Here is a 24,630-nt window from a genome sequence, read left to right as displayed (position 1 = left end):
TTCCTCATCCATTAACCACAAAACTTCGATTTCAATCTAATTTCACTTCTTCTTCTTTTTTTAGACATGCAGCATCAGACTTAGCAGCATTCAACATTCAGCACTGGAGAGGCACTTCTTAAAATCCAGTTTTTACCTCCCCCTATATGTTAGCTAAAGGTTGTGAGAGAAGCCGTTACTCTTGCTGTCCACCTAACAGGCTGAATGACAGAAACAGAACCATAACGTGAACTGATAAGAATCCAGCTGATATAGAACCGCACCCCAAACCATGCATCAGCGTGCTAAACTCATCTTCATGTTTACTCAGTTCATGTGACATGTTGAATCCGCAGCAGTCATAGCTTTTCTTACAGCTTCATCGATGGAAATGAAATCAACCCTGAGTTTATCTGAACGCTGTTTGTCTCTGAGCCGGCGAGGGACACAGAAAGAATTCATTCAGTCTCCTAACTGAGCGAGACTGTCAGCAGATTATAGCATGTGATGATTTTAATGGTCGATTAATAAGATAAATATTTGAAAAAGAAGTGCAGTGGACGTTGTTTTACTGCAGAGGACAAAAATAAGCTCTGCAGGAAATACGTTTCAGAAATGAGATCAGAGTGACTCACAATAACTCATCAATATTTCATCTTTTTTGGAAATCAGGAGGATTTTCTTGGGTGCGTGCAGGGAAGTAGACTGTAAAAACCTCAAAAGGGCTGGGAAAGTAAGTGAACTGCAACTGAATAAAGTGCAAGATAAATAATGTTTTACCTTATAATTCATTGTTTTCTGTAAATATATACTGATTCTGAAACTGATGCCTGCAACACGTTGGAACTGCAATTTAAGACTAGGAAAGTTCAAAAATGTTCAGAAACAAGTGATGCACTTATAAGTGGGTGTAAAAGGAGCAGCCAGGAATGTCCTTTGTGAGCAAGGATGGCTCGAGGCTCACTGCTGTGCTAAAAAATGCATCAGCAAAAACAATTTAAGAACAACATTCCTCAGTAAGCGATGGCAAGGATTCTGCGTATTTCACCCTCTCCAGTGCATAACATCATCGAAAAGGGCAAGGCCGAAAACCACAACCTGATTGCCTGTGACCTTTGACCCCTCAGACAGCACTGCTTTAATAACCAGCATGCTTCTGTCAAGTATATCACAAACCACTGTTTGTCACTGCATCCACAAATGCAAGTTAAGACTATGCACAGTGGTAGCCATATATAACAACATTCAGAAACACCGCCGACTTCTCTGGGTTTGAACTCATCTGAAATGAATGATGCTCAGTGGAAGCATGTACTGTGGTCTGGCAAGTCAACCTTTCAGATTGTTTATGGAAATAATGGTTGTGTTCTCTGGGACTAAGAAGAAAAGGACCATCCAGATTGTTAGGAGTGTTAAGTTCTGAGGCCAGGGTCTGTCATGGTATGGGGGGGTAATAGTGGATAACTCGCTTAGGCACCTTTAATGCTGAATGATATTTATACATTTTAAACCATATATGTTGCCTTCTAGACACTGTCTTTTTCAGGAATGTCCAGGCTTATTTCTTCATGACGATGGCAAACCACATTCCGCACGTATTACAACAGCACGGCTGCGTAATCAGAGAGTGCAGGTGCTAGCTTGCCTGTAGTCCAGAACTGTCTCCAATTGAAAACGCGTGGTGCATTACAAAGTTGCCAACTGGCATCTGTAACAGATTAATGGCAAAAAAATTCAGCTTTCAAAACTGAATCAGTGTCACAGGCTTAAGAAGGGTACAGCTATATCATACTTGGTTCCCCACCAGCTGGCCACATCAGCTCATCATTATCCTCATCATCATCATCATCCCTGATTAGGGCTTCTCTCCTTCCCTGGTGTGTCGTGAACTCCAGCTGCTAATGGACTTATTGATGAGGGGGTAAAGTGGCCTGTGCTGGGGCTCACTGGATGGCTGGGTGGGGGTTGTTTAGGGGGCTGGAGTGCCGGAGCATTTCCTGCAGATGCAGATGGCTGAAAACCATCCTCCCTTCACCCCCTCACTCTTTCACTCTCTCTCCTCCCCTCTTCCGCCCTCGCTGGGCCATTATCATAATGCAAATCATCAATAATGCATGTGGACACATTATTTCAGTGAGACAGCGCAGAGTGTGTGTTCGTTGTTTATGTGTGCGTGTGAGTACATTAGAGAGGGGCAGAGGTAACATTCTGCCAACAGCTTCTGTTTGTCAAGTGTCCATAATAGGGAAGCCAATCTGGTAGCGCAGGCTGGCTAACGCGCTTCCTAAGAGGTCCCAGACTATCAAGCCTGAGTCATTCCGGCTCAGATCTTTCAAGAAGGTCCTTCTGTTTTGTCTGTTTAGACCACCTAATCCACGACAACAAGATGAACACTGAGATCAGACTCTAAAACATGACTCAGACCAGAGACATTGTATTTGCTTTTTTGAAAAAATCCAGCAATCCCACAAATGTTTTAGGTTCCTTTAAAACCATACTGTGGTCAGAGGTTTGTTCTTTTAGCCATCCAGCCAAACTAGGGATGTGAATGTGCACATCGACCAGTTGTAACATTAAAACCACCTTGTTTTACACTCATTGTCCACTTTATCAGCTCCACTGACCACACAGGAGCACTTTGTAGTTCTACAATTACAGACTGTAGTCCATCTGTTTCTCTGCATACTTTGTCACCCTGTTCTTCAATGGTCAGGACCCTCACAGAGCAGGTATTATTTGGGTGGTGGATCATTCTCTGACACAGCGGTGATGCTGGAGTAAAACATTTGTTTTTCCGAAATTTGACAACCGTGTTCCCCCAGGATCCACCCGAACATTCTGCTGAAAGCACAGGCAGGGAAAGCATGACAGGTGGGAGACGGGACGAGGGCAGGGGAGGGACTCGTGCGTCTAACATGTCGTTTGAGTATTTTGGCCCCAGGCTAGGGAGTCAGAAAGGGCACATACCTGTTTTAAAAGCTTACCAGTTTCTGCTAAGCACCATGGAATCACGTTTTGCTGTAAACAAGGAGCTTCCTGAGACTACCTGAACAGAGGCAACAGCAACAGAAACTGGTAACCGGTCATTACATGCTGCAACGTGAACAGTTGCCACAATTTGTTTGCAAATTATCCCAGTTCAACTTTCCATTTTTTTCATCCATCCATTAATCACCAGCTGTCCTTGTGAGACACATCTGTCTCTGGTCTTTTCTTTGTACAAACGCTCCTTTTACCTTTCGGCAGTGGGAGGCTGTTCAGTGTTTAATGGTTTAAAGCTGAATTACGGGGTTGGGAGGGATGACACAGGGGCAGTCCTTGAGGTGCGGGATTACAGTTGGAAGAATGTGCAGGGTTGAGGTTGATTGATAGGGAGGGGCAGGTCCTGTGCCAATCACCCCCAACCCATCGGTGTCAAACAACCTACGCTGCAGTTCTGTTAGCTTCAGACTCTGTATTTGTCCACGTTCCGATTTAGGGTGTGTTTACAGTCGTAATTGGGCTCCCATTGGTCCAGACCAAAGCAGAAGATGATACACTGTTGAATTTTAGTTCAGGTTCGCTTAGCATTCACACTGACGTATTTACTGCAAGCCAAACTGTCAGAACCATGCTGACCTTACTGACCTTGTGCATTTAAAGTATGTCCTGTTTTATGTTTTGGGAACCACTAGCCAGGTGGTCTTCTACAAGAGGTACTGGTAGAAACAATTTAAATATGTATATATTTTAATAAGTTTAAATTTTAACAACAGTTCTGTAGTAGTGAGCACTCACAGTAACTTAAAAGTAACTTAAAAGTCACAGTAATTTTTCTACCCAAAATGTGAAAAAAACATGTTCCATATATTTTTTTTCCAAGTATAAATTTGAACATTTAAAGAAATATATTCATTAAGTGCATGTTAGTCAATGCTTATTTCCAAGTCTTCTGTCACCACAAAACACAACCACTACAAATAATACTACTAATAATTATTATCATTACTGTTACAATTATAATTAATAGTAGCAGCAATATCAGTAATAATAGTAGTCATTTGAGTATAAATATGTAGTGTTTAATAAACATTTCTGTGTTAACCCTCTACTGCATAGTGTTGCCCTATGGCAACAATTAACTGATGTCAGTTTTACTAAAAAGCAGTAATATAAAATCTGTGTTTTCCTATTTAATTGTGGAAAAAGGGTCTTTTACTTTGAAAGGACAAATACATTATGACATCACATGACCAGGATTTCTTATTATGATGTTGTTATTACCATGCATTCCAAATACCAATTGAAATTGTATTAATTTTAGAATATTCGTAAATATTGGGTCGTACATTTTGCAAAGTATAAGTTGGATTTGTTTGGTCTTGTTTTCAATAAACAGATCTTTTTAGAGAAAAATTAGATTTTATGGTGCTTTTTTTTCAGATTTTATAGTGCTATGGTACGACAATTTGGCAACAATTTATTAAATACTCCACTTTAAAAAAAGATACATATTTTTTTCAAATATTTCTATTATTTAACCAATTTTAAATAACAAAAACACATAAAAAATTATCATGTTTAAGTAGTAATTCATGTAATACAGGTTAACTTAAGTCAAGAAATATTAAATTTAATGCAAGAATTATACGGGACACTTATTTTGATAGCATTGTTGTTCCAGCTGTCATAGTGTTGGTAAAACAAGCAGTTAAACATGCACTCTCATTTCTTAATACAGACACGCTGTATCTACCACAGTGTCATGATTGAATCCACAAAGGCAGATTTAACTAACTATCAGTCTAAAATAGGACAGTAATTAAGTTAGTTATGCCTAAATTACAGTCATGCCTGCTCAGTGTGCTGCGTTCTTGCTGCGCCAGGGTTTCAGGTTTTCATTTGAATGGTTCCTCTTGAAGCCACAGCATCAGAATCAGTCTTACTGAATTCATACAGCTCATGTTGGGTTACCAGCCACAGCGTCTGGTGGGTGAAATCACTCCACTCATCAGATGTAAGACCTAATTTTAAATATGTATCAGGCCTTATGAAGCTTGAGAATTTTATAAAGGCTCTGAAAGTGTCTCATTCTTGTTTTCAGGGCTCAAAATATCCATATAATTACCAATTCACAGCTCATGAATAGATGATAAAATCCATGCATAAGTATTGTCAGAAATTTCTCCATTGCAGGTAGAAAAGAAGGTTTACAGAAAGGAGATAATGGCTCCTTCGTTCATTCTTAGAAAATATACATGCTAACAGTTCAAAGAAACATTTTATATTTGAACAATACTGCAAAATGTATTAATTTTACTCAGATTAAGCGAGTTACAGTAAGTGTATTATGGTTGGCTACAACAAAGCGACTGCCTTAACTTGAACACGTTGCCAAGGACACATCGTAAAGGATCTGACTAGTCAGAGATAGCGCCGCTTCTTCGCTAACTATGCTAACTACTATAGCTAACGTTAGCTAGGTCCAGAAACAGTGAAAACATATTTCTCTGACAAACTAACACGTTGGCGCATCGTCCACTGAGGAGAAAAGACCTCCTGTAGCAGACGACGAGTCCTCATTAGCATCCAACGCTGTATTGGTAGCTAGTGTTAGCTTAATAGCGCAGCTAAAGAAGCAGCCTCCAATACCTGACATGAAAACCTCACTTAATTTTTTTATTTTGCTTGGATATGGCTGAAAAATACATTATGTTTTCAAATTCCATATAGGCTGTTAACTCTTTAAGATACTTGCATATAAAAAAACATATTCAGAATGTACATCTTTAGCTCGAATGGCAGTTTTCTGAGTTTGCAGAGCAACAGGTTTCTTTTAAATTAAACCAAATCAAAACCTGCTAAATGTGAACACAACTTTAGTCAACCAACATGTCTAATTATTGGATTGCTGATACATTTTTAAGCTACTATTTGTTAAAAAAAGTAAATAAAGCTAAAAATAAAGCTCAAATACTTTAGATGCTAAAGCTAGACGCTAATGCTAAGTCATAAATTGCTCATGAATTGTTCATGAGAACACAAACTGTTCATGAGAAATAAAGGCTACTTTGGACAATGAGAACCAAGCGGTGGCTCTCATGTCCTGAACTGTCTCCTGCTGTTTGGATGTCCATTTTCAGTCCAGGTCAGGAACTAGCTTGTGTTCCCTCTCAGCATTCTCAGACTCCTTTGAGCTCGGCCAGTTCGAGCCGCCAGACGTGAAAGACACCAGCATTGACAGAGCGATCCCAGATGCTAACAATCTCACCTTTGACCCTTTTTGCTGTACAAGACTTCACGAGAAAAGACAAGTCCTTCTCAGAGCCAGACCCATTTTTAACGTTTCTATAATTCATTACAATGGCGAGTGGCCAAGAACAATACGACGGGTCTCTCTGCATCCCCAATAGCGGTTTGTCAAGTCTCATTTGCCAAAAGCCTTTCCTCTTTAGCTGCTAATTACCTTTGGCCGCTCAAAGAGCGCCCACTGTTCCCCAAGGGGAGGCTCGCTCACTCCTTTAAAAAGAGACACAGAAAGCTGTAAAGCGGAGGAAATGGCATTTTAAATAAGGCAAGCACTTCATTATGCAGTGCCAGGTTCACCACTGTTCATGACTGACTGTGTGTGTGTGTGTGTGTGTGTGTGTACTCACTGTCCAGGCACGGCTCACACTCCGTCTGCGTCTGTCCACAGGGCTTAACCATGCCCTCGCCAGGCTGGCACTGCCTACAGCACTCCCCGCCGGTCGTGTACTGACCTGACTTGCATACGTCCTGAGCCGAGAACACGGCCGCCTATGGAAACAGACAGAAGAGGAAGGGGAGATTGAAATGTTACCACATAATGCGTAGGTACTAGTTGGGCACTTCAGGGCCTTCTGTGAAATAAAAAAATGCATGTCTATAATTTGTAGTTTATTTTTTATTTATCAGAATCATCCTGCACGTAATTATGTATATCAACTCTGTTGTTTCGGATTGGTTGGAAACAAATGGGTTAGGCTAAATTCTTGAAACGCGCAGAAAGAATTATCCAATCAGGATTTGTTTTCGCTGTGGTATCTAGGTAGATACAGCCAAGCGAGCTCTCCCATTGGTTAGGACTTCAGGGGCTGGACTGAAGGCCTAACATCCCAGATAGCAAGCATGTTTTGGTCTCCTGGCTTGATAAGGTGGGCACTGATTGTTTGCCACTGCTGGTCCACCCTCGGACCACCCAGATTACTGTACTGCATGAAGCCCGAACAGATTTAAATGCACATAGTCATTTGTTTTATGAAAATACACTAAGACAAATACAACAAATACAAACAGCTGAGAGAAAAAAAGACTCTAATATAAAATGATTTTATAGAAAATATTGTGTAGATTAAAAATAGTTACTAAATTAATTTACAAAGTAGAACTAAAGAAAGGAAGGAAGGAAAAATAAGTAAATTGGACTGTGAGTAGAAAATGAGTGATGCTAAGTGGAATTTTGTCTAATACTCTGCTCAAACACCGGTGGGCCGTCTGGAAAACGCTGAGCAAAATGCCAGTGGACCACCAGCTTTGCCATCAGCAGTCCCACAGTGGCCCACTGTCCACTTGCTATCAGGGATGCCAGATCAACCACTAACATAAATGCAACTGAAAGTGAAATTAGCAAATCAGGTTTTGATTTATAATGTGTGGGTCCAAGTTCATGAGAGAAAAAGCTCACTCTCGGCCTTCTGGAAGGTCATTGACCATGAGCTGCAGTCTAACCAGGATTCAGTCAGTAGTTATAAATGTAAAACAGCAGCAGCTCCAGGAATAAAAGAGTCACTGCAAAACCGCTACAAGATAAAATATATGCAAATGTCTGTTACAACCCAGATAGCAAGCATATATCGGACCACTGGCTTGATGAAGTCGGCAGCCCACTGACAGTTTGCCACTGCTGGTCCACCCTCGGACCACCCAGATTATTGTCCTGTATACGAGCTCTAACTAGTAGTTCCTAGTTAGGAAAGATAAGGAAATTGGACTTTGAGTGGAAAATAAGCAATAATAAGTAGAATTTTATCTAATAGTATGCTTAACCACCAGTTGGCCACTCAGAAAACGCTGAGCAAAACACCAGTGGACCAGCGCTTTGCCATCAGTGGGCCAACAGTGGTCCACTACCCTTTTGCTATCAGGGAAGCTTCAATTAAAACATGGAATGTATATTTACAAGTTTCAAATGAGAGAATTTATCTTTAGAAGGACCAAAAAATGTCCATATGAATGGCCATTGGATTAGCATTAGCATCCCATAGGGACACCAGCAGAAATCAGCATTATCGTAGAGGTGTTCTTGTTCACTTCTGGAAAGTTCAGCACTGGAAGGTTCCTCATTAGTATTAGAACATGTTTTCTAGACACAACACAACCAACACAAAACTACCTAATAACAGCTTTAAGGGTAAACAGAGAGAAGTCTACTAACGCTAGCAGTCCATCAAAGCTAGCTAGACCCATGCAGGGTTCGATGCAGCTGCACTGGACTACCACAGTGCAGTTGCTAAACTGGAACAAATGGCTAAACATGTACAAACAAGAGAGACTCCACCTCAAAAAACCCTCCTTATTACCTAAACATCTCACCATGCAGTGCCTTTTTGGAAGACCAGCTTTAACACTGACCATCTGGTAGATTCTTTTAGCCATGGATGTGCTACTTCAGATGCTTGTTCTGGGACAGGGAAGGTCATGGGGTTGACTTCTTGGACCCCAGCTAAGACTAATATTAGACAAACAGGAATTTTCAATGGAAAACTCAAACTTCAGTAGTGTGTGGGATCAGGAACAGTAGAACCTAGACCTTAATGTTCCACTATGAATATGGCAACTTAGACAATCTATCGCTGTTGTCAGAACAAAACCTGGAGAAGTCAGTGGAACCAGAATTTTTTCCAAGTCATTTTGGGCCGTTTCTTTTGGTCCATTCATCATGAAATGTACGCATAATGTAAAGAGTAACGGGTATTTTCAAATTATGTCAAAATCTGAAAAGGACAAAAATGGAGATTGGATGTTTCTTCCGACAACAGCGATATTATGATGTGAAGTGTCCATTTATTCTAAACCTCTACCTAGCACTTACATTCACTGACCACTTTATTACACACAGCCAACCGAGTGGCCCACAAGAAGAAACGTGACTTAAAATACAAACACAGTAATCAGAGTAGCCTATCGAAATTCGCTTAACTATATAATCAATAAAAATATCAAGAAACTTATTGTTTATGTCCATTTATCCATCGTGGATGAATTGCATATAATCAATTTACATTGCACTGAAAATACCGTACACCAGTATAGAGAAGCTACATGGTAAATATTGCCAATAAACTGGATGAGGAGCATTAATATAAACATGGTAATATAATAATATATAATCTGATGTAATGAAATAGAAGATGATCAAAAATTCTGTCCCCACAAAACTCAACATGGTATTGTGTCAAAACTCGGTCAAAACACTTGGCAAAACCCCACAATAATGCTAATTTCTGCTTCAGATTAGCATTTTTTGGTAGCTCTAGATTAAACACAGAAATATGAAGCTTCAAAAACACGTTCAGGCCTCCTGACCAGCTCCTGAAGCTCTAACCAATGGGAGAGCTCGCTCGGCTCTATCTACCTAGATACCACAGGAATACAAATCCTTTTCAAGATATGAACCTGTTCTTCCAACCAAAACATACAGATGAAATAAGAGTATTATTTCAAAACTTGCAACAAGCATGATGATGCATTTGAATAAAAATGAATGAAAAGCATGTACAGGCGTGTAGTTTAGTTTCCAGTAATTACTAGGTCTTCTCTGAAGGCCTGGAAGGCCCTGAAGGCTCCCCACCAGCGAAAACGTTGCAGATCAACTCCAAGTCTGCGTTCACCCCATGCGCCGCAATCCTTAAACCCGTGAAATGGGCTTTTCTAAACCAGACTCTTTCAAACGCAGCCACTATGCATCCAAAAGACGCAAGAAGAGGAATGCGGCGCAGCTAACGCTGTGACCTCCGCAGATTCTTCATGAAGTTAAGCTCCGAAAACGCAAAACAGCTGATCTCTCAGTCAAAGCCTTGCGGTTATTATTTACTTAGGCTTAAGAAGAGACTCAGTGGCCCATAGCTAAAATAAATGCCGCCCCCGGCTTCTCTGCGATTATTCCTTTAAGAAAGATTACTGCTGTGCTTTTGTGATATGCAGTCAAAAACATTTGGAGCTATCAGATGGACTGCAGACAACGGGGCGTCTTTGTGTAATTTCCCAAAAAAAACATTGTAGTATGTGTACTTCTGGCCTACGGAGAGCACTTCATAGACCTACAGCAGCTTGACTTCTGGTGGGCTCTTGTATCAGTAGACTCGAGCGTGGTTGGTGAGAAACTATAATAAGAGATGAAAAGTCATGGGAATCTTCCTTTGGATTTCACATCCCTGTAATGAACTTGTGTGTCTTCCCTTGACAAGTCTTTGGCAGGAGTTACTGTTTTATCGGAACTGATTTGCTTCTGCTGGCCAAAGGCTTAAAACAGTGTACAGTTCTGCAACAAAATGCCTGACAACAAGTGGAAATTCATGATGTGACATGAACAACCTAAATGTTTTCCAAGATGAACACTAATAAACCTGGGTTTAGTGCTGCACAAGTAAGCAAAAGCAAAGAAAAACATATATTGATATACCTATTGGCAAAAAGCAGCCAGTTGTTCTGATGCCAAGTTAGCCAGACGTTTGGAGATGTGTGCCAAATCACTTTGCACCAGCCAGGACAGTCACCGCTCCATTACAAGTAGGTCAGTACGCTCAATGTCCAACAGTGTTGCAACTTCAAGCATGATGATGATATATTAACATTTAACTTACAATGTTGAAATATTGACATTTTCTCAAACTTTTGGCTGGTTCTCACAAAATAATGACTTATTCTCACAAAATAATGACTTTTTTACATTTAATAATTTATTATTTCAACATACTATGTCAAAATTTTGTCTTATCTCAGAATCATGGGAAACTAAATAAAATTTCAACATAATATGTCAAACTTACAGACAAAATCAGTCAATTTTTCAAGACAGTAAGTCATTATTTTGAGACAGTAAGTCGAAAATTTAATGTACTGCAGCCGGAAGCCAGAGCCCCTTACACTCTCAAAATTATGGAAAAATAAGTCATAATTTCAACATAATAAGTCAAAATTTCAGAGAAAATCAGTCTGTTTGTCAAGATAAGTCATTATTTTGAGATTGTAAGTCAAAAATTTGATGTACTGCAGCCAAAACAGAGCCCCTTACCTTGTACTTCTACCTATGGACCACTATCACACATTATTTAATGTACTTCGGTAAGTATGAAGTATGAAGCCCATTTCCACAGGTAGAGGAGAAAAATCATGTATGTTCTTTTCTCTTTCTTTTTTTCTGGCAGCAAAATGTCTATTTTGGTTTATTTTCAATGAATCATATCAGTATCCGCTGATAATTTCTTTAAATAAAAAACTATCTGCATTGAACAGACACTTAGATTTGACTGATATTTCAGACTGACATTCGATGATGTATTTATTACACTGACAGAGCAGAATGTTTAGGTGACACCTGGTTACTGCACTAAAATATCTGCAAACAAATGATATATTTCTCTGTAATACTAATCTAATGCTACATTCTGTACCGGCATTGGCAGATATGTACATGAAAAATATCGGGTATTTGGCATACACCCACAATTCCGCTATGGGTGCATCCCAAAAAAATGACTTATTTTGTCTAAATATTGACTTACTAAGTCAAAATAATGACATTTTTAGAAATGTCAACTTAGTATATCAAAACAACTACTTATTTTCTCGAAAGTTTAACTCACTATGTTGAAATAGTTACTTATTTCACAAAGTTTTAACTTACTTCTTCATAATAACAAACTATTTCCTAGAGATCTTGTCTCAGTATCTTAAAATAATGACTTCTTTTCTCAAATTTTTGACTTACTGTGTCAATTACTTATTTTCTCAAAACATTATTTTAATATCTCAAACTATTCACTTATTTTCTGTAATGTTTAACTGACAGTGTTGAAATAATGACTTTTTTCTCAAACTTTTAACTTAGTATCTCAAAAAATTACTTATTCTCACAAATATTCACTTTCGTAAATTTTATAATTCATTATTTCATTTGACATGCCATGTCAAAATTTTGTCTTAACTCGAAATCATGAGAAAATAAGCCATTAATTCAGCATAACAGGTTGAAATTACAGAGAAAATAAGTCAATTCTTCAAGATAATAATAATAATGATAATTTTGACATAGTAAGTCAATATTTTATTGCACTGCTGCCAGATACAGAGAACACAGGTAATTTTTCCCCTCTACCTGGCAGGAATGTGCTTCCATAGTAAACTACCGTAACATACTATAGACGAAGGCTTCAGATTTACTGTACAGATCCACTGATGACAGTACGCAGCTATCATCCTACACAATCTAGTCCATTCAGGTTTTTCATCCAGAAAGTCTCTACAGTTTAACCTCCTGACAAGAAGCACTGATGGATGGTAGTTACCCAAGATGGTAGAAGATAAACAGTGGAAAGTGATTGGCTGAGTTAGTGAAGTGTAGCAAGGAGCCAACTTTGACTCAGGTGAGCTGAATTCCTCAGAGAAAGAGAGAGAATGAGAGCGGGAGAGAGATAAAACATCTGTCTCCGTTCCTCCGGGCATGTTTGAGTCAGCTGGAGAGACCACAGCAACAGAGCTGAGGCTAGAACAGCGGCGGCACCTTCACTCAAATTAGCATTCCTCACATTTCTAGCCCCTCGCCCTCCGGCACCTTCCCCTTCACATATACACACACACACGTGCTCCACTGCCCCCCCCCACACCCACACCCAGCCCCTCATCATCGCTTCTGCCTCCAGTGACATTCAACAACCACCACATCACTTGTAGCCATCTTTCTTTTCTTTTTTCAACGAACCGAAACAGCTTGTAAAAGCGTCCAGAGGGCATCCCTGCCCAGCGGATAGAAAGTGACCCCTCGACCTGATTCATGTGTGGCTTACGCGTCTCCACCCACTCCAACTGTGCACGTTAGTACATTTCACCAAAGGAAGGTTGATGTTTTGGGCAATTAAGTACGAGTTTTTCTTTTTTCAGCTTCAGGACAAAAAGCAGAAAACATAAGTTACACAGAAGCCTCCAACACTCAGTATTCAGTATTTGGGCCTGGTCCCATTTCACCCCTCATCCCTACCACTGAGCCCTTACTCCTCTGTTTTGCGCGTTCACGTCTAGGGGGTAGGGTGTCCAGGTTTTTGCGGTGGAGTGTTAGGACTAAATGACCCTCTAAACCGAGGTTTATTAGAGGCACACTCCAAACCAAGTGCGTCTCTGCCAACAAGATGGCTGCAGAAGCAGCCAAAGCCACAAATGTGAGTATTTTCTCTGTTAAAAACTGCGATAACCACTGAATTATCTTAGTTTAATGTTGTTTCAGTGTATTATGGTCCTTTTCTTCATGACAAGCATAAAAAAATTCACTAGTAGTATACTGATGTTTTGGTAGCTTGGTAAATTTCCCATTCCAACTTAAATGGTGCAGCAGTTCTGATGCCTGAGGTGCCAGAAGGTAACCGCTGCACCATTTAAGGTGGAACAGAAAAATTAGAAACAAGAAGCTGGAGAATGTCTGACTTATGCTTCATATCACCAAAGAATTAGGGGTGGGCAATAATACATACTTAATTGCTTAGAAAGCTCCTTATAGTGATGCACGTTTGTTGTAACAGTAACAATTACCACTTCACACATCTTATACACTGACCTTGAGAAGAGTCGTCATGTTTATAGGGTAGTAGTTCAGGATAGAGCGGTTTTGTGTGATGTCCGTTTAGCTAAATGCTAAAATGCTAAAAGCCAGCACTACGACTGTACTGGAAAAAAAATTGAAAACCATTTAAGGTGTCTGTTGGTTCCTGGTGGTGTCACTAATAAGCCACTAATGGTATTTTGTGTTTTCCTGATGGGTTGATATCACAAGGACTCTAATGGCTTAACAGCTGTCCTGGGACTGATTTCAGATGCTTTTGATGGTTTTCTGATGGGATTTCAAGGTGTCCTAGAGGAAACCAGTGGTCTCCAATGGTAATGATTAAGCCAATTCCCATTAGAAAGCAAAACCATCAGGTGTAAATCCTTATGGTTCCAATGGTGTGAGATTCTCAGAGCATCATCTTTTCACATGTAGAACCGTAAATGTAAAAAGTAATGCTGTATAAACGTTTATTCCACTGTACTATAGTTACACCTTAGCGTTTAGCGTAGCATCCTGCTAATAAAGTCAATGTGTAGCAGGTGTGTTTAGTAGGCCTGATGGCCAATGAGACGTCTACATGCTATTTCACTCTGCTGATGTTACTATGAAACACAAGCGCCTCAAAGTGCCACAAACACAACTGAGAAGTCGGAAGTAACTTAGCACAGCTACACTCTTAAGATGGTTCTTCAAGGGTTCTTTAGTAAAGACAATGGTTCTATATAGAACCGTGAAACCTTTTGCATGCTTAAATGAAATTAAACAGTTCTTCAGATTGATGGAGAATGTGTCTTATATGGTTCTATTTGGAGCCTCTGTGAAACTGGTTCTATATAGCACAAAAAGGGTTCTGCTATTGTTACGATGTCAAGCTTGTAAAAACAGAAGGAGCCTTTTTGGTGCTGCTAATTATGCTGTGTAGGTGAAGCAGTCTATCCATTCTGTCAGTGCTGCTCTTAGTGTGTTTACTGTGATAATACCAGATATATATTCAGTTCTATTACATAATTCTACAGTTGCGTTCTTTGTCCACTCTGTATTATATTAGCAGAGTGATAGCAGGTCATCAGTCAGCTCCTCTCTCCACCCTGCGTTCCTCTTTGTGAAGTGTGATAGAGTTGAGTAAGTGCTTTAATCGTGCAGAACTGCTCTAACCTACAAACACTATTTCACCTGTTAGCAACTGAACCAAACACATCTGTCACCAGCTCCTGAATGGCAACCGCCTCAGCCTCCAGCACACACACGACCACACACACACACACACACATGACCACACACACACACACACATGAACACACACACACACACACACACACACACACGCACAAACTCAGACACACACACAAGCACACACACACACACTCACACACACACACGTACACACACACACACACACACACACAACCACATGCACACACAAACACGCACACACACACGCGCACACTCACACACACTGTTGTGCTGTTTTGAAGTGTACTTGTTTACTACAGCTGAAGCGGATCTGTTTTTTTTGTTTGTTTGTTTCTTTTTCTCATAACTGGACGATCCTGCAGTGCCGGTCTGGACCGCAGGAGGAGGAAGAGGAGGAGGAGGGGGAGTCCTGCACATACATGCACAAACACACAGATTGCAAACACATAGTTCAAGAGTTTGGAATGACGGGACATAATAATAATAACATCATAATAACTCCATAATGAATAACAATACATCTACATTGTACATTTAATATTATAAATAGACATTGTGTAGTATTTTTAGATGATTTATTTAATGTTTCAAGTATTATAGATGCAACAAGAAGTTATTAATTGATAAGTAATATGCAGTAGCTTCGTTCAGAAAATGAATTTTATTATAACTTTAGTTACACTCAATTATTGCGATATCATTTTTAATTATAAATATCATAAGAGTTTTATTCTCGATTTTCTTTCTATTAGAACTTCATTCTGAATGTTAATTTTATTTGTATTCTGGATATTAGTTTTATTAGAACTCAAATTTGGATATTAATGTTATTACAACTCCATTCTGGATATTAAGTTTATTAGAACTTTATTTTGGATATTAATTTTATTAGAACTCCATTCTGGATATTATTGCCTTAATTTTATTGGAATTCCTGGTTCTAATTTATGAAAACTAGATTCTGGACATTAACTGCATAAGAGAACAACATTCTGGATGATAATTAAATTAGAATATCATTCCTAATATTAATTTTGTTACAACAACATTGATTTTCTTTAACGTCTGGATGTTCTACAGCTTTCTCAGTCATTTTAGTATCATCTCCTCTGTTCATCAGTAATATTATACAGGGCAGTATTAGAATCATTTATTTACTTTTATCTGCAACTAAATTGGATTTATATTATTGAAAAAATTGATCCCAAACTTGTACACACACACACACACACACACACACACACATGAATGCAAAGAACGCTCTGTGACCGTCAGACAGATCCAAATCTCTAAAACACACAAACATAATGATTCAAATACTCACAGTCTCCACTTGCATCTCACATTTCAATATTTTGCAAATGAGCTTATTATTTATTTATTAAACACAGTAAATAATTACAGGAACATCTGAACTCATTAAAGAAACAATGACCAGCATGTCTGCATTTCTCTCTGCATCTATTCTGACCACAGAGTACGTATCTGACCATGTATGAAACCTTGGTCACCAACCTCACACTTTGCTGCGATAGCAGTTGTGTCGATATGTTTAGCCAGTCAGTTCTGTCTGTTCCCCACCCATCAAAGGCCTCGTCCACATGTATCCAGATATTTTTGAAAGTGGATTTGGAATCGTTCTCCAGGGTGGAGATCACAGCGCTGACATGGTCATTAACTGGCGCATGCCTGTAGCTGATTTCATTAATTGAGCATGCAGAACTCTGTAAATACGGCTGACGACTGGGCTGTTTCTCTGTGCTCAGCAATTTGGGGGTAACATTAAACTTTGTTAAGGGGTGACCAAAGCCAGATTCTAAACAAAACTCTAACTGAATAACTCTCGGATTTTCTTAACTAGAATTCACTGCCTGATCAGGACTGTGTGGACATTGCAGAGATGGTGGGGGGGTCCCATGGCAACATAAAAAAACCTCTGCAAGCAGTTGGCTTTCCTTCGCTTCTTTAAGCTTTTATTTTCTGGCAGGAATTGAAGATGTGTGAAATATCGACATACAGAGGTTTGCAGGCCTGCAATTCAAAGCCTACTGTGTTTGTAGAACGCAGCCGTCTCTGCTTCAGCTTTTTTGCTGTCTACGTTCCTCTTGAGGCACTCGACATCAAATTTTATGAGGCCTTATCATCCTCTACTTTGCTGGAATGCTCGAGTGAGTGTTTTTGAGCCATTTTTCTGTTCTCATATGGACAAAGAGATTTCTGAAAACACTGCTGGTGTGGAAAAAGAATTTGCTGTAAATGGTGAACAAAACTGTTGTTAAAAATATCCAGATACGTGTGGACGCAGCCTAATAGGGCTTGGAAATGTGATGTCATGACGCAGTGTCTCGGTGATCGGCCATTTTGGCAGGGTAGACAATCTAGGCTGGTTCTGACTAGCTGAAAGAATCTTACTTTCCAACCTGCCTTCTTTGATTTTGCCTTAGCCAATTGACTAGGGCCCATGTGTCAAACACAAGGCCCGCGGGCCAAATCAGGCCCTCAAAATTATTTTCTACTAATATTAGCCCATTACACAATGAGCTGCACTACAATCCCCAGCATGCACTGCAACGTAATTTGTGCTTACACCACCCCAACAGCACTCTACGTGACAGCAGTTTTCTACCCAATTGTATTCATCATATCACCACTAGCTGCATTTCAGCTGCAGTTCAACCAACATAAACACTATAAACACTCAGCAGCTCAGAAACTGATCCCAAAAATTAATGAACTTGCAGCAAAGAAAAGTTGTCAGATGTGTAGATCAATCACACAGGTAGGTTTAACAGACCTACATTTTGGGGACATTTAGAGAGATTTAACCATTATCTGTAGCTAATTTAGCCATTATATCAAGTAATCACATGTAACATTTGAAGGTTTCCTACAAGTGGTTATATTTTGCTGTTGTTGTTTTGGCGTATCGAAATATAAACGCTCTCTGGCCAATGGATTTGTTGAGATTTTTTAATATGGCCCTTTTAGTGGTTAAGTTTGACACATCTGGACTAGGGGAGAGGAAAGATCATTCACTTAACTACGGAGATCTGGTCAACACAGAAAGCACCACACCCATAGCACATAGGAAGCACCAATGAAAGAGCTGATAAACATCGAACTCAAGCTCATTTTACACTCTAGTTTTATAACGAATACAGAATAAAACTTTCACAGTCATTCAGTGGATTTGTCACATGTATCAGCTAACTAACTCCTCCAAGCTCACCATTTTCCAGCTAAAAGGTACAAGGTGGAGTAGGTTGTGCTTTGACTAGGCTAGTTAGCTGAGGTGTCAGACGATTAGGATTTGTCTGTATATCTAACTTTACACTGACTGCCTTTCAGTGTAAACATCAAGCCATATGTGATCCACTATGGATGTTAATGGGGTTTAATATGGTGCAGTACAGTGATAGCATCATTACTTCGCTAACTATCTAGGTTAGCAAAGTTTGCTAAATGACTACCTACAGTGATGCGTCAGTAACTAAATGATACTTGTTAGTGACCAAGTGAAAAAGGTCAGTAGTTGAGTGGAATTTGCCAATAACTGAGTGAATACTACCAGCCAATTAGTGAAATATGTCAGTAATTGAGTGAAGTATGTCAGTAACCGAGTGAAATGTGTCAGTAACCGAGTGAAATGTGTCAGTAACCGAGTGAAATGTGTCAGTAACTGAGTGAAGTATGTCAGTAACCGAGTGAAATGTGTCAGTAACCGAGTGAAATGTGTCAGTAACTGAGTGAAGTATGTCAGTAACCGAGTGAAATGTGTCAGTAACTGAGTGAAATGTGTCAGTAACTGAGTGAAGTATGTCAGTAACCGAGTGAAATATGTCAGTAACCGAGTGAAATGTGTCAGGAACCGAGTGAAATGTGTCAGTAACTGAGTGAAATATGTCAGTAACTGAATGAAACATATCAGTAACTAATTGAAATGTGTCAGTAACTGAGAGAAGTATGCCAGTAACCGAGTGAAATGTGTCAGTAACTGAGTGAAGTATGTCAGTAACCGAGTGAAATGTGTCAGTAACCGAGTGAAATGTGTCAGTAACTGAGTGAAGCATGTCAGTAACCGAGTGAAATGTGTCAGTAACCGAGTGAAATGTGTCAGTAACTGAGTGAAGTATGTCAGTAACCGAGTGAAATGTGTCAGTAACCGAGTGAAATGTGTCAGTAACTGAGTGAAATATGTCAGTAACCGAGTGAAATGTGTCAGGAACCGAGTGAAATGTGTCAGTAACTGAGTGAAATATGTCAGTAACTGAATGAAACATATCAGTAACTAATTGAAATGTGTCAGTAACTGAGAGAAGTATGCCAGTAACCGAGTGAAATGTGTCAGTAACCGAGTGAAATGTGTCAGTAACTGAGTGAAATATGTCAGTAACCGAGTGAAATGTGTCAGGAACCGAGTGAAATGTGTCAGTAACTGAGTGAAATATGTCAGTAACTGAATGAAACATATCAGTAACTAATTGAAATGTGTCAGTAACTGAGAGAAGTATGCCAGTAACCGAGTGAAATGTGTCAGTAACTGAGTGAAGTATGTCAGTAACCGAGTGAAATGTGTCAGTAACTGAGTGAAATGTCAGTAACTGAATGAAACATATCAGTAACTAATTGAAATGTGTCAGTAACTGAGAGAAGTATGTCAGTAACCGAGTGAAATGTGTCAGTAACCGAGTGAAATATGTCAGTAACTGAGTGAAATATGCCAATAATTGAGTGAAATGTGTCAGCGACTGAGTGAATAATGCCAGTAACAGAGTTTAATATGTCAGTACATTAGTGAAGTATGTCAGTAACTGAGTGAAATGTGTCAGTAACTGAGTGAAGTATGTCAGTAACTGAGTGAAATGTGTCAGTAACTGAGTGAAGTATGTCAGTAACTGAGTGAAATAACTGAATGAAATATGCCAGTGACAGAGTTCAATGTCAGTAACTGAGTGAAAAACATGCCTACAACTGAGTTAAATCTGCCAGCGGCTGCTTAGAATATGAATTTCTAAACTGTACTTGGGCTTCAAATGACTTTACAATTCTAAATAACTCCAAAGAATAGGCACTAAAGTCACACACTAGACAGAAAAAAGTCTGAGTGAAAGAGGTGGTAAACTTAGCATACTCAGATTATTACTCCACTCTTTGTTTGGGAGTTTTATGGATCCACACTGTCAATAAGACTAATTTTCATCAAATCGTCTCATTAATTCATTGCTTGGCCTCCCTCTAGAGCTGCAGGCCCTTCCTGTGTCCAGCACAGTTTGCTGAACACCTCTGATTCGACTGAAACTAGTAGCAATGGATCTGAATCAGTGCATAAATGGATCAGTGACCAGTTCAGAAGGAATAAATCATCTGAACGAATCTTTGAAAAGAACCGCTAATGCTATCAGGAGATCTTTCCGATCTGGTTAAGCTCAATAAAATGACTCACAGATGTGTGGGAACTACTGTCAGAGGTACTTTTCACTCAAACGCACTTAACTCTTTGACACGAACCTGTCGGCACTTGTTAGTGAGTGGAGAGGTTACGCTCTCACGCTGGAGGTGGAGCGTCAGAAGACTATGCAGGGGTGACTCGTCAGAGTGTTACGTAACAGCAGCGCCGTGAGGGAACTCTGCAAACTTCATTACAACACTAACGTGACTGAGGGAGAGAGAGCGTGTCCTATTTTGTCAAAGCCTTGATTGCCCACAGCCATTAAAGCAGCGTAGGTGAGACTGGAGCTGTGTTCAGTATACCGCGGTTAAAGAGCCCATATCAGGTTTAGGGCCAGCCTGAATGGCATTTTGCACACTGCAAAAAACTAAGATTAAGTGACCCTTATTAGTCCCACAACGGGGAAATTTCACCTCCACATTTAACCCATCTGTGCAGTGAAACACCACATACACACTAGTAAACACACACTAGGGGCAGTGAGCACACTTGCCCAGAGCGGTGGTCAGCCCTATCCGCAGTGCCCGGGGAGCAGTTGGGGGTTAGGTGCCTTGCTCATGGGCACTTCAGTCACATACTGTCAGCTCAGGGGATGAAACCGGCGACCTTCCGGTCACAGGGCTGGTTCTCTAACCTCCAGCCCACGACTGCCCCCCAAATTGTATCTTGTCAAGTAAAAATCTTAAAGTTATATTAAATCTAATCTTTCTCCTGTTGAGATTGTTGTAAGCTTAATTTAAGAATATTTACCACATTTCTAGATATTTTTGTACTTGTTTTACATAATTTTATTAAGTAATATTATCTCACTAAAGGGGCAGATGATTTTGCTTGTTGTAAGAAATAGGCTTGAAACCAGCTAAATTATCTGCCAGTATAGTGAGATCATTTTACTTGATACTTAAGTAAATTTACTTTACTTAATTACTAATTATTTAATATTTTACTTACTTTTACTTCATACTTACAATTACTGAAAATAAGTGATAAATGTCGGGAAATAGGCTAGATAATCTTATAGTAAGGGCACAACCATCTCAAAGTGGGAAATACTAGATTTATTGACTAGATTTAAAGGGGAACCCCACCAATGTTTTAAAAATTTCGGTATAATTCAGCGACTGATAGATAAACAAAGTCATTTAGAGTTTGATGTGAAATGGTTACTTTGTAGAGAAACTTACTGACTCTTTTCTCTGCAGTGATGGTGGAACTGTGGAACTAGGGGTCCTGGTAACTATGACGCAAACGTAGCCATTTTATTTACTATTTACTATGCAAACCCACCCCTGAACCTAGATTGAGCTTTTATATGTCATTTTAATGACTGAAAAATATTAGAAAATTTGAAAAAATACGCTCTCTTTTGGGACTACTTTCCCTTGTAACACCCTCCATGTATCCCTCCACCATGAATGGAATAACATAAATTGTTTAAAATATATTTTAGACCGAAACTTTATTACAAAACAACCATAAAACAGTGTCTCACGCATCAGGCTGTGTATTCAAAACCAGTAACTTTCTGTGAGGGGGCTTTTAGAGGTGGACGTCTGGTTCCTATCACCACCACTGTGAACGATTCTGACCTGGTAAGTTTCTCTAGAATGAAGTAGTTCACACCAAACCACTCTGAATTATTTCGTTGACATGTTGATAAAAAGAGCGCTCTGTGCTGAAACACTCCTTATAACTTCATCTGGAGTGGGCGGGGCTAAACTGCTATTGGCTGAATAGGTGAACGTAATTGTAAAATTTTGCGACATCACAAAAACAACACAAAAACTGACGTAGCAGCTCAATTTCCCTATAGGGACCTTATGGACTGAGAAGCAAACATAATACATCAAATATTTTCCATTATATGGGCCCTAATATGCAGAGCTGATTGGTCAGTTATCTGGACCAGGTGGACTGTGGATGAACAGAGCTGATATCTGGCCTGTTTGAACTGCCTCAGGGCTGGACTGAAAACTGTAACACTCTAACGGACGGCAACGTCCATTTTTGACTCTTGATGTCCACTCGCCCCCAGTGTAACTGAGAAGGGCGTCGCCACGGTCAGCCGCTGCAGCGATGTCCACAGAGCAACAGCGGAGGGAGGAACAAAATCACACCCAAAAATGGCCCAAAATGTCCATTTTCCAGTGAACCAGCTCACAAAAGGACCAACGAAATGAAATCAAAGTGCACTTAGCTGAAAGTACATCATTACAACCTGCACTCGCCACAGAAGAAAACAAGCCCAGCCTGAAAGTGTTTTAAACGTGAGCGGGTTTACTGACCTCATGCATGAGTGTCTCTGCATGTACAGCACAGCAGATTTATGGGCCACACATTATGAACAAAAATCAATACCAGTGATAAATTATACATGTTTTAATTCCAGTTGCTTTGTAATATGTTAAAATCCCACTGATGACCCCTTGATGTGGCTGTCATTTTAACCAAAATGATTTATGTGACTTTCCTAATTTGTCAGACACCCTTAGAAACTCAGCTGTGATTGGTCAGTGCGGTCACAGTGCACAATGAGCAAATTCAGTCGTTGGTTAGGGGCCCTTATATCACACTTCAGCCCTCATTCGGCTGCTCGTTAGCATATTGCAAATTGCATCTCTCTGCTTTTATAGGGGACATTGCAATATTTCCTCTCATTTACAGTATTATATGCATTACAAGGACCAAATTTCAAAACACCAATTAACAAGTTATATTTTCGACTGACTGACAGCAGAATTACTGGCCGACAGACTAATTACTGACCAGTAATAAACTCCATAACCAACAGCACGCTCACTGATTTATAGCAGAATTGTTGACCACTACCAGAATTACTGACCAACAGCACACTCACTGACTTATAGCAAAGTTACTGACCAACAGCAGAATTACTGATCAACAGCAAAATTATTGGCCCACAAAAGAATTACTGACCAATAACAGACTCACTGACTGATAGCAGAGTTACTGACCAACAGCAAAATTACTGGCCCACAACAGAATTACTGACCAACGACAAACTCACTGACTGAAAGCAAAGTTACTGACCAACAGCAGACTCTGTGACTGATAGAAGAATTACTGGCCAACAACAAAATTACTGGCCCACAACAAAATTACTGACCAACAGCAGACTGGGTGACTGATAGCAGAGTTACTGACCAACAGCAAAATTACTGGCCCACAAAATAATTACTGACCAACAGCAAACTCAGTGACTGATAGCAGAATCGCTGATCAACAGCAGAATTACTGGCCAACAACAAAATTACTGACCATCAGCAGACTTTGTGACTGATAGGAGAATAACTGACCAACAGGCTCACTGATCAACAGCATAATTACGGACTGTAATATTACTGTACACATTACTGACTGTACATATTGCAATCCTTTTCCCATTTACACACTACATATTATACAAGACTCACTGACCAATAGTAGACCTACTGACCAATATGGATAAAATGTATAGATTTGACCAAATCAAACAGCTCCGCCCCTGAACAAATTAAATATAAAGTCTGAACTTTAACAACTTACAGCATTTTCAAAAACTCAACAGAAAGTGCAACAAAAATATAAACATATACAGAACTATTTATTATTATTATTATTATTATTATTATTATATTATTATTATTTCTCTGTGTGCCATATGGTTACTGTGAGTACAGTGGAACTGAGTATAACCCTGTTATATTAGAGACACCATACTGTACATCTCTGTTGACCAGCATCAAATTTACTGACCAACCGCAGACTGACTGACCCTCACTGACTTCAACAAGTCAAAATTCTTCTCAACACATTCAAAATCCCACACGGTGTCACTCTGAAGTTGGCCAAAAGTAAACGCACCCCTTCCCTGGAGTGGTCAGTAATGAGAGTCTCAGCTCAACTAGCAGCTAAAAGTGTTTTCTGCACTCACCACTCCGAGTATGAGGGTTAAAGCGGCAGCCAGCATGTCTGAGTCCCGCCTGCAGTCCAGCGTAGGTGCCCCAAAGCCGCTTCTCACTAAACGCTCAGTCAAACAGTGCGGTCACTCGCTGGGCAGTAGAACGAGCATCCCTGCGGGGTCACTCCTCATGGACCAGTGTGAGAGAGTCTCTTTGAGTCACTGAGCAGGAGAGAGAGAGAGAGAGAGAGAGAGAGAGAAAGAGAGAGCAACACTGAGAATGAACGGCTG

General features: G+C 39.8%; 1 protein-coding gene across 1 annotated transcript in view; it reads right to left on the bottom strand.

The window, feature by feature from the left end:
- The window catches only part of ngfrb (nerve growth factor receptor b), a 65,729-nt gene that overhangs the window by 41,054 nt on the left and 45 nt on the right, over nucleotides 1-24,630 (bottom strand). Inside the window, exons 1-2 of the mRNA XM_036573210.1 lie at nucleotides 24,373-24,630; nucleotides 6,615-6,756 (exon numbers count right to left, since the gene is read on the bottom strand). The exon at nucleotides 24,373-24,630 is cut by the window's right edge and continues 45 nt beyond it. Coding sequence (XP_036429103.1) covers nucleotides 6,615-6,756; nucleotides 24,373-24,408 — 178 coding nt within the window. The 5' untranslated portion in view covers nucleotides 24,409-24,630. The remainder of the gene's footprint in view (nucleotides 1-6,614; nucleotides 6,757-24,372) is intronic.

This window comes from Colossoma macropomum, unplaced genomic scaffold, assembly GCF_904425465.1.
Source record: "Colossoma macropomum unplaced genomic scaffold, Colossoma_macropomum, whole genome shotgun sequence".
NCBI classification, from domain to species: Eukaryota; Metazoa; Chordata; class Actinopteri; order Characiformes; family Serrasalmidae; genus Colossoma; species Colossoma macropomum.
Note: the sequence above shows the minus strand (reverse complement) of the source record. Positions and strands in the feature narration are given on the sequence as shown.